Source organism: Nansenia antarctica (genome assembly GCF_963989245.1).
Source record: "Nansenia antarctica genome assembly, chromosome: 3".
NCBI classification, from domain to species: domain Eukaryota; kingdom Metazoa; phylum Chordata; class Actinopteri; order Argentiniformes; family Microstomatidae; genus Nansenia; species Nansenia antarctica.
The window spans coordinates 37,549,222-37,560,482 of NC_137688.1; the positions used below are offsets into that span (position 1 = coordinate 37,549,222).

Sequence of the window (11,261 nt, forward strand, 5' to 3'; positions counted from 1 at the left end):
ATTACTGCAACCCTAACACACGTTTATTAACGTCTATGAAATTGACTGTAGACTGTATGTACTTATTATTGAAATGTATACCTAATTGATTTAGTTGGTAGTGATTCTGATTATAAATGTGGAGTAATGTACCGGTCGTCCCCTAGTTCCACTATAGTTAAATATCCAGACGAGGGAGACATAACCTCAGTCCTTAAATTATCAGATACGACTCAGAATATTTATTGACAGACAATGCCTTAGTCCTTGGGCCAAACCATTTTTCATTACCAAATTCTGGGCAAATTCTAGATGTGATTTTTTTTTTTATTCCTATACATCCCTAGATTATGTTTTGATATGATAGACCTTTTGGTTTGGCAGCTTATTAGTGGTTATCACCTCTTACATGTATGGAGTGCTTTTCTTCAAAACCGGAGTTTTGACAGAAAGTCCCCTGCCATATCTTGCTCCCCTTCGTATGATTCGCGCGTAGCTGTGCTGTGGTTGTGATAGAGACATGAGCCCTTTCATGTTCTATATGCGCCTGAGTCAAAATCACATCTAGAATTTGCCCACCCAGATGGTAATGAAATGTTCAATTTTGGGGTTTGGCCCAAGGACTACCTGCTGAAATTGTTACTTGTCTGCATACCCTTCATTCTTGTGGGCACTCGCTTAGCATGGGATAACCGGTTGTCTGTGCCTAGAGTCATCTCTTTTTTAACCTCAGATAACATTACCACCATTCATTATCGCTCACATCAGATGTGTGTGATATATGAGACAAAGGGTTCTTTTGAAATCACTTTTATTTGAACTTACAATAAAATGTAATCAAAATTGAAAGTGTTGTTAGACAAAAGAAAGTACAATGGAATGCATTTTGAATTATTGGTATTAAGCAGGTACATAATAAAACCCTTCTTACACAATATTTGCATATTTATTACACTTGCTATTTCTTTTAGATTCACAGACTCATGCACCAAGTTGTGTCGTTTAGTAACATAGTTATCATGCAACTGAAAGTACCTGTTATCACATAGTTCTGGAACAGTTTCTTGTTAAAAACAAGGTAAATACCAGGTGAAACAGCTGTAGAATGCAGTTACCAAATGTTTTAATGAAAATGATAGAAGAGCAATGTGTTCAAATCCACTGTTTTGGCATTTGTTCCAGGACAACACTAGAGCTGGTCTGGAGGAAGGGATATCCGTCCAGGAAGGTGGGCGGTGGGACAGTGTGTTTTCAGTAGATTATTGTCCAGGCAAGTCGGAAGGGCTCCAGTCCTTCTTTAAACAAAGGCCCTTAAAAGCAATCAGTAGTACAAGGGAGTTCAAAATATTCCAGGCAGGGGGGAACAGATCTAGTCAGGGAGGTCTGCCCTGTCTAAACAATGGTAGGGAAAACAATGCAGTGGGTGGAATGGCAGGTATGTGCTCATTTGTTTAGGGAAAGCAAGCTAAGGCCAGTAACAGGGTCACTCACACACCTCTCCACAAGCTGAAGGTAGGTGAGGTTTTCTTGTGTGTTGGGGTCGAAGAATCCCTTGGTGTCATCATCAGGGTCAGACAGGATCTGGTTCATTTCCTCGTTAAAGTATCCTCTGTGGTACGCCACCTCTACAGGCACACGATGGCTGTGCACTGGATCAATGATGCCCCCAGTGGCGATCTGGGCCTCAAGGAGGCGAATTCCATGGTCCTTGACTATTAGATCCTTTTCCAAGGCCTGGAATAAGGAGATGGTGTTTCCTGTGTACAGATCGATGTATCCAGTGACTGCCCTCTCTGCTGAAAGCAGTTTGTTTTTCCACTCGTTCCCAATCACACCTTGAGTTGCTGCCTCTTCTACAGAGAGCTTCTTGTTCCTTACTGGGTCAATGACAAATCCAGTGGCAGCCTGGGCCTCCAGTAAAACCAGAGAGGTGCCGGGGGTCAAAAGACCTTTGGTTTTGGCCTCGTAGATGCTCATGGTCTGTTGGGTTGACTGAACAAACACCCCTGCAATGCTATTGGTTCCCTCCAAGTACTTACGCACTGAGTCCATTTCACTCACTTGACTCACAGTGACTTTTCCTGCATTGAGATCTTCATAGATTTTCTCATCAATGATCTTTGATACAAGCAGCTCGTCAGCTGTGACATCTTTCCGGATACCATGGAAGCTTTCGGTTGTTGTTGTTGTTGTTGTTGTGGTTGTTGTGCTTTTCTCAGATTGTATCTGTGGTTGTTGGCAAGTTGTGATTGCAGAGGTGCAGGTTGTGGTGGTGGTGGTGGTGGTGTTCTGTTGAATGATTGTCAGAATGGTCTCCTTGAAGCGTTCCATAGTGATTGCTCCAGATTTATACTGCTGCACAAGCTCCCTCCTCTTCTCCTCAGTGATGTATTTGCAGTAGAGGAGATCCCACAGGGACACTGTCTGTCCCTGGAATTTACCTCCAGCTTTAGTTGTTGTCATAGATTTGAGAATGACCTTTGTTTGCTCATCGATGAAGAAGTAAAACTCTCCTTTCTTCACAATGACCAGCAAGCTAAGGCCAGTAACAGGGTCTCTCACACACCTCTCCACAAGCTGGAGGTAGGTGAGGTTCTCTTGTGTGTTGGGGTCAAAGAACCCCTTGGTGTCATCATCAGGGTCAGATAGGATCTGGTTCATTTCCTCATTAAAGTATCCTCTCTGGTACGCCACCTCTACAGGCACACGATGGCTGTGCACTGGATCAATGATGCCCCCAGTGGCGATCTGGGCCTCAAGGAGGCGAATTCCATGGTCCTTGACTATTAGATCCTTTTCCAAGGCCTGGAATAAGGAGATGGTGTTTCCTGTGTACAGATCTATGTATCCAGTGACTGCCCTCTCTGCTGAAAGCAGTTTTTTTTTCCACTCGTTCCCAATCACACCTTGAGTTGCTGCCTCTTCTACAGAGAGCTTCTTGTTCCTTACTGGGTCAATGACAAATCCAGTGGCAGCCTGGGCCTCCAGTAAAACCAGAGAGGTGCCGGGGGTCAAAAGACCTTTGGTTTTGGCTTCGTAGATGCTCATGGTCTGTTGGGTTGACTGAACAAACACCCCTGCAATGCTATTGGTTCCCTCCAAGTACTTACGCACTGAGTCCATTTCACTCACTTGACTCACAGTGACTTTTCCTGCATTGAGATCTTCATAGATTTTCTCATCAATGATCTTTGATACAAGCAGCTCGTCAGCTGTGACATCTTTCCGGATACCATGGAAGTTTTCAGTTATTGTTGTTGTTGTTGTGGTTGTTGTGCTTTTCTCAGATTTTATCTGTGGTTGTTGGCAAGTTGTGATTGCAGAGGTGCAGGTTGTGGTGGTGGTGGTGGTCTGTTGAATGATTGTCAGAATGGTCTCCATGAAGCGTTCCATAGTGATTGCTCCAGATTTATACTGCTGCACAAGCTCTCTCCTCTTCTCCTCAGTGATGTATTTGCAGTAGAGGAGATCCCACAGGGACACTGTCTGTCCCTGGAATTTACCTCCAGCTTTAGTTGTTGTCATAGATTTGAGAATGACCTTTGTTTGCTCATCGATGAAGAAGTAAAACTCTCCTTTCTTCACAATGACCAGCAAGCTAAGGCCAGTAACAGGGTCACTCACACACCTCTCCACAAGCTGGAGGTAGGTGAGGTTCTCTTGTGTGTTGGGGTCAAAGAAGCCCTTGGTGTCATCATCAGGGTCAGACAGGATCTGGTTCATTTCCTCGTTAAAGTATCCTCTCTGGTACGCCACCTCTACAGGCACACGATGGCTGTGCACTGGATCAATGATGCCCCCAGTGGCGATCTGGGCCTCAAGGAGGCGAATTCCATGGTCCTTGACTATTAGATCCTTTTCCAAGGCCTGGAATAAGGAGATGGTGTTTCCTGTGTACAGATCTATGTATCCAGTGACTGCCCTCTCTGCTGAAAGCAGTTTGTTTTTCCACTCGTTCCCAATCACACCTTGAGTTGCTGCCTCTTCTACAGAGAGCTTCTTGTTCCTTACTGGGTCAATGACAAATCCAGTGGCAGCCTGGGCCTCCAGTAAAACCAGAGAGGTGCCGGGGGTCAAAAGACCTTTGGTTTTGGCCTCGTAGATGCTCATGGTCTGTTGGGTTGACTGAACAAACACCCCTGCAATGCTATTGGTTCCCTCCAAGTACTTACGCACTGAGTCCATTTCACTCACTTGACTCACAGTGACTTTTCCTGCATTGAGATCTTCATAGATTTTCTCATCAATGATCTTTGATACAAGCAGCTCGTCAGCTGTGACATCTTTCCGGATACCATGGAAGTTTTCAGTTGTTGTTGTTGTTGTTGTTGTGGTTGTTGTGCTTTTCTCAGATTTTATCTGTGGTTGTTGGCAAGTTGTGATTGCAGAGGTGCAGGTTGTGGTTGTGGTGGTGTTCTGTTGAATGATTGTCAGAATGGTCTCCATGAAGCGTTCCATAGTGATTGCTCCAGATTTATACTGCTGCACAAGCTCCCTCCTCTTCTCCTCAGTGATGTATTTGCAGTAGAGGAGATCCCACAGGGACACTGTCTGTCCCTGGAATTTACCTCCAGCTTTAGTTGTTGTCATAGATTTGAGAATGACCTTTGTTTGCTCATCGATGAAGAAGTAAAACTCTCCTTTCTTCACAATGACCAGCAAGCTAAGGCCAGTAACAGGGTCACTCACACACCTCTCCACAAGCTGGAGGTAGGTGAGGTTCTCTTGTGTGTTGGGGTCAAAGAACCCCTTGGTGTCATCATCAGGGTCAGACAGGATCTGGTTCATTTCCTCGTTAAAGTATCCTCTCTGGTACGCCACCTCTACAGGCACACGATGGCTGTGCACTGGATCAATGATGCCCCCAGTGGCGATCTGGGCCTCAAGGAGGCGAATTCCATGGTCCTTGACTATTAGATCCTTTTCTAAGGCCTGGAATAAGGAGATGGTGTTTCCTGTGTACAGATCTATGTATCCAGTGACTGCCCTCTCTGCTGAAAGCAGTTTGTTTTTCCACTCGTTCCCAATCACACCTTGAGTTGCTGCCTCTTCTACAGAGAGCTTCTTGTTCCTTACTGGGTCAATGACAAATCCAGTGGCAGCCTGGGCCTCCAGCAAAACCAGAGAGGTGCCGGGGGTCAGAAGACCTTTGGTTTTGGCCTCGTAGATGCTCATGGTCTGTTGGGTTGACTGAACAAACACCCCTGCAATGCTATTGGTTCCCTCCAAGTACTTACGCACTGAGTCCATTTCACTCACTTGACTCACAGTGACTTTTCCTGCATTGAGATCTTCATAGATTTTCTCATCAATGATCTTTGATACAAGCAGCTCGTCAGCTGTGACATCTTTCCGGATACCATGGAAGCTTTCGGTTGTTGTTGTTGTGGTTGTTGTGCTTTTCTCAGATTTTATCTGTGGTTGTTGGCAAGTTGTGATTGCAGAGGTGCAGGTTGTGGTGGTGGTGGTGGTCTGTTGAATGATTGTCAGAATGGTCTCCATGAAGCGTTCCATAGTGATTGCTCCAGATTTATACTGCTGCACAAGCTCTCTCCTCTTCTCCTCAGTGATGTATTTGCAGTAGAGGAGATCCCACAGGGACACTGTCTGTCCCTGGAATTTACCTCCAGCTTTAGTTGTTGTCATAGATTTGAGAATGACCTTTGTTTGCTCATCGATGAAGAAGTAAAACTCTCCTTTCTTCACAATGACCAGCAAGCTAAGGCCAGTAACAGGGTCTCTCACACACCTCTCCACAAGCTGGAGGTAGGTGAGGTTCTCTTGTGTGTTGGGGTCAAAGAACCCCTTGGTGTCATCATCAGGGTCAGATAGGATCTGGTTCATTTCCTCATTAAAGTATCCTCTCTGGTACGCCACCTCTACAGGCACACGATGGCTGTGCACTGGATCAATGATGCCCCCAGTGGCGATCTGGGCCTCAAGGAGGCGAATTCCATGCTGCTTGACTATTAGATCCTTTTCCAAGGCCTGGAATAAGGAGATGGTGTTTCCGGTGTACAGATCGATGTATCCAGTGACTGCCCTCTCTGCTGAAAGCAGTTTGTTTTTCCACTCATTCCCAATTACACCCTGAGCTGCTGCCTCTTCTACAGAGAGCTTCTGGTTCTTTACTGGGTCAATGACAAATCCAGTGGCAGCCTGGGCCTCCAATAGAACCAGAGAGGTACCAGGTGTCAGAAGGCCTTTGGTTCTGGCCTCATAGATGCTCATGGTCTGTTGGGTGGATTCAACTCTTACCCCTGCAATGCAGTTAGTTGCACCAAGGTACTTTTGAATTGATTCCATCCTGTCAACTTGCTCTTCAGTCACATCTCCTTGGATAATTTGAGTGAAGAGTTCCTTGGATATGATCTTTGACTCATACAACTCACTTGCTGAGACTTGCTTTCTTAGTCCTTTGAATTTTCTTTCTTTAGATGACACTTCAATTATTATTGTGGTCACTATCTCTGTGATTTCCTCAATAGTCAGTGCTCTTGACTTGTATTGCTCCAGAAGCTGTTGTCTCTTTTGTTTTGAGATGTATTCAGATATTAGCACCTCCCACAGTGTCACTTCTTTGCCTTCAAATTTCCCTTTGTTGATGGTCACAGTTTTGTTTTTGAATGTCAGCTCTGTTTGCTCATCTGTGTGAAAGTAACTGTCATCTTCTCCATGCAGTGGCAGAAGTAAGAGCCCTGTCTTAGGATCCTTCTCACACCTTGTTTTCAGCTGAAGGTATGTTAGATTCTCATTGGTGTTTGGGTCGAAGAATCCTTTTGTGTCATCATCCTGGTCTGACAAAATTTGATTTGTTTCTTCATCGAGATATCCTCGCGTCTTGGCAACATGGACAGGTAGCCTGTGGCTGTTTATTGGGTCAATTATTCCCCCGGTTGCAATCTGTGCTTCGAGCAGCCGTATCCCATGGCTTTTCACAATCAGATCTTTTTTCATGGCTTCAAATAGAGATATTGTTCCATCAGTGTATGGATCTACATAGCCGGTGACTGCTCGTTCAGCTGAAAGTAACTTTTCATGCATCTCTAATCCAATTAGTTGTTCTCTGGCTGCCTCATCAACAGAAAGGTATTTGTTTTTGATTGGATCAATGACAAACCCTGTCGCAGCCTGGGCCTCAAGCAGTACCAATGCAGTCCCAGGGGTCAGCAAACCTTGTGTCTTTGCCGTAAAGATGCTCATTACGTTTTTGCCAGGGTGAGCCAAGACCCCAGCAATACTTCCAGTGCCCCAGAAGTATGGCTTCACAGATTCCAGTTGAATCACTTCCTCAAGAGCTATTGTCCCTTCCTCCAAACTCTTGAAGGTGCTGGAATCAATGATGTTAGAGTCTAGTAGTTGTTGTGCAGAGACAGGCTTTCTCAGACCCATTGTTGTTTTGAGAGTTTCATTTTGTTCCAGTTTGGTTATGGTTGAAATGACAGATGTTATGATGGTTTGTGTAGTTATCTTCCTTGTTCTGTATTGTTCAATGAATTGGAGTGTCTGATCATCGGTGAAGTATGCAGAATGTATCAAATCCCACAGAGAGACTGATGTTCCCAAGTAACGCCCCACTGAAACATTGACAGTTGTCTTCTCAAACTCCTGTTCTATTTCTTCATCTGTGTACATTCTCTCTGTTGTTTTCAGTGACTTAGCTTTGTCTGTCAGTGGCAGGAGAAAAAGGCCTGTTTCTGTGTCCTTTGTGCATCTTTTCAACATTTCCATGTAGGTCAGGTTTTCTTCTGTCCTCGGGTCAAAGAATCCCTTTGTGTCATCACTGGGATCTGACAGAATCTGATTAAGCTCTGCATCAAAGTATCCCTTTCGGTATGCAACTTCGAGAGGCAAATGAAGGCACTTCAATGGGTCAATGATGCCACCTGTGGCAAGCTGGGCCTCTAGTAAACGAATTCCGTGCTGCTTTACAATCAGGTCTTTTTTCATGGCTTGGAAAAGAGAGATCTTCTTGTCGGTGTATGGGTCTGTGTAGCCAGTTACTGCCCTCTCCGCTGCCAAGAGCTTTTCGTACAGTTCTGGGCCAATGACCTTCTCCTTCAGAGCCTGTTCCGCTGTTAGTTTTTGGTTCAGAATCGGGTTGATGATGAAGCCTGTGGCAGCTTGTGCCTCCAGGAGGCTGAGGGCAGTACCAGGGGTCACAATGCCCCTTTTCTTGGCCTCATAGATGCTCAGTTTTTGATTGGAGGGTTGAAGTATCACCCCAGCTACGCAGCTGTTTCCTGTCAAATAGGTTCTCACACGGTCTATCTTCATTACCTCTGTGTTTGTCAGTTTTCCCTCTATCAGGCTGTTGTATGTCTTTTCGTCCACAATGTCTAACTTTAAAAGGTCCACAACAGAGACATTTCCCCTCAGACCCTCAAAGTTAAGGCCAGCTTGACGCTTTATCTCCTTGTGTTCAATGATTTCCAGGACAGTGACAGTGAGTTCCTCCACTGTGATCTTCTTTGACTTGAATTGCTTCAATAGCTCCTGCCTTTTATCCTCCCACAGATATTCAGAGTTGATGAGATCCCACAGTGTTGCTGGCTTGCCGCTGAATCTACCATACTTTACGGTGACATTTGTGGCTTGGAGCCTCCCCTTGAGATTATCTTGTATGTTGACTCTGTTGCTTTTACCTTCAAGAGGCAGGAGACAAAGGCCTGTGCTGGGATCAGTTACACATCTGGACATGAGCTGCATGTATGTGAGGTTCTCTTTAGTGTTTGGGTCAAAGAACCCCTTTGTGTCATCACTTGGATCATCAAGGATCTGATTCATTTTCTCATCAAAATATTCCCTCTTGTAGGCTATGTGGACAGGAATACGATGGCTGTGAACAGGGTCAATGATTCCGCCTGTTGCAATCTGTGCCTCTAGCAGACGAATTCCATGATCTCTGACGATGAGGTCTTTCTGCATGGCTTGGAACAAAGAGATGGTTTTGCCAGTGTATGGATCTGTGTACCCTGTCACTGCTTTCTCTGCTGAACGCAGCTTTCCGTGGAGGTCCGGCCCCACTATGTTTGCCTTTACAGCCTCATCCACTGAGAACTTCCTATTGGCTATAGGGTCAATGATGTGTCCTGTAGCCGCCTGAGCTTCTAGCAGAATCAGAGCAGTTCCAGGCATCAGCTTCCCCTTTCTTCTGGCCTGGTAGATGGTCATGATCTGGGAATCAGGAAGCAAGACACCGGCAATGCTATTTGTCCCTTTTAAGTAGTTTTGTACGGTTTCATCCTCTGTGACATCCTTCACTGTCTTTTTCCCCTTTTGTAGGTCCTGCAGAACATCCTCGCTAATGATGTCTGCCTCCATCAGCTCCTTTGCTGTGACGTTCTCCCTGATTCCCTCGAAGACGACTGTGGTTGTTTTCACTGAGGTCATAATCACCTCCAGAACCGTTGATACGATTGTTTCGATTGTTAGGCTTCCCTGTTTGTGTCGGCGAAGGATGTCTTGCCTCTGATCTTCATCAAAGTACTCTGTCATCAGCAGTTCCCATAGGGACACAGTCATTCCAATGTATTTCCCACATGTTACCTTCACCATCACTTCTTTGAGAGTTAGTTTAGTTTGATAGTCAATGAAATTGTGATTCAGCACACCTGATTGTTCTACCAGAGGGAGCAGGCAGAGTCCAGTGGCAGGGTCGATGACGGATCTTTCCATCAGCTGAAGATAGGTCAGATTTTCCTTTGTGTTTGGATCAAAGAATCCCTTGGTATCGTCTCCTGAGTCTTCAAGGATTGCATTCATCTTCTCATCAAATAAACCTTGCTTGTAGGCCACCTGCACAGGGAGTCTGTGACTGTTGATGGGGTCAATTATTCCGCCTGTGGCGATTTGAGCCTCAAGTAAGCGAATTCCATGCTGCTTCACGATTAGGTCCTTTGACAGTGCCTGAAACAGTGATATTGTTTCACCTGAGTAGGGATCCTTGTAGCCTGTTACTGCCTGTTCAGCCGAGAGCAATTTGGCATGATACTCTGGGCCCACAAGCTTGTGTTTGATAGCCTCGTCTACACTGAATTTCTTGTTTTCAACCGGATCGATCATATATCCAGTGGCAGCCTGTGCTTCAAGCAGAACCAGTGCTGTTCCAGGCATTAGTATGCCCTGCTTCATGGCTTGAAAGATGCTCATTCTCTGATTGGACGAGAGCATTGCCACTCCTGAGATACTCCCCTTTCCTTCCAGGTACTCTTTCACCGTCTCCATGAGCATCACATCCTGAGTTGTAGTGTTGCCTTTTTGCAAGTCGTCATAGGTCTCCTTGTTGATGATGTTTGAAGCCAGGAGCTGAGTGGAGGACACTCCCCTACGCAGGCCTTTAAAGGTGATACGGACAGGGAGCAGCAGCAAGCCTGTGTCAGGGTCTACCATGCATTTCTCTATCAGCTGTGGGTAGTTGAGATTTTCTTGTGAGTTTGGATCATAGTACACTTTGAGCTCCTCTAGCTGCTTAGTAAGTAAGCCCTTTTTATAGTAGCCTCTCTCAATGGCTGAATCCACTGAAATGAACACCTTTTCCAGAGGGTCAAATAGGCCTTTTGTGGATATCTGTGCCTCAAGCAACCTTGATCCATGATCTTTTGGAATTACATCCTTTTGTATAGCTTGAAACACAGAGATGATTTCTTTGGTGTAAGGGTCTGTGTAACCATGAACAGCTCTCTCGGCCACCATGAGTTTCTCTTTCATCTCAGATCCAACAATTCCCTTCTTGACAGCATCTTCGACTGGAAGTTTTAGGTTGTTGATGGGGTCTACGATTCCCTCAGTGGCAGCTTGAGCTTCCAAGAGGGCTAGCGCCGTTCCTGGCTTCAGTAGACGTTTCTTCATCGCTTGATATATTGTGATCTTCTCCTTTGTCTTCTCCAGGAACACACCGGCCACTGCTCCAGAGCATTCTCCATGGCCATTTTGCTTAGTGATTGAGGCCATCTTGACATTCAAATCTGTGTAAAGATAGAAAATAATTTGTTAGAATCATTTGATGTTTGAAAACATCTGACTCAGTTGGTGCTTCGGGACTAGGTTTGAAAGTAAAAATTATAGATATAGATTATACTGTTGTGTAAAATATTGGTTTTGATATGAGTTACTTGATGTTCATTTGAATGTGTGGCAAAACTTGAGGAGACGTAATCATTCAGCAAAGCTGAAAAAAAACAAAAACTTAAGGCTGCACTCCGCAGTTGTGAATTGGCCGATACGCCACAAAGTGCAGTGTTGCCGCTTGTAAAAGTAAGCAAGACACTTTCTTTTTCTAA

At 45.1% G+C, this 11,261-nt stretch overlaps 1 protein-coding gene across 1 annotated transcript; it reads right to left on the reverse strand.

The window, feature by feature from the left end:
* Positions 1-1,420: 1,420 nt before the first annotated feature.
* eppk1 (epiplakin 1) lies at positions 1,421-10,932 on the reverse strand (the record flags this gene model as incomplete). Its single annotated transcript, XM_080527228.1, has 1 exon — positions 1,421-10,932. The coding sequence occupies one exon, from the start codon at positions 10,930-10,932 to the stop codon at positions 1,423-1,425; it is 9,510 nt and encodes a 3,169-aa protein (XP_080383354.1). The 3' UTR covers positions 1,421-1,422.
* Positions 10,933-11,261: the final 329 nt, after the last annotated feature.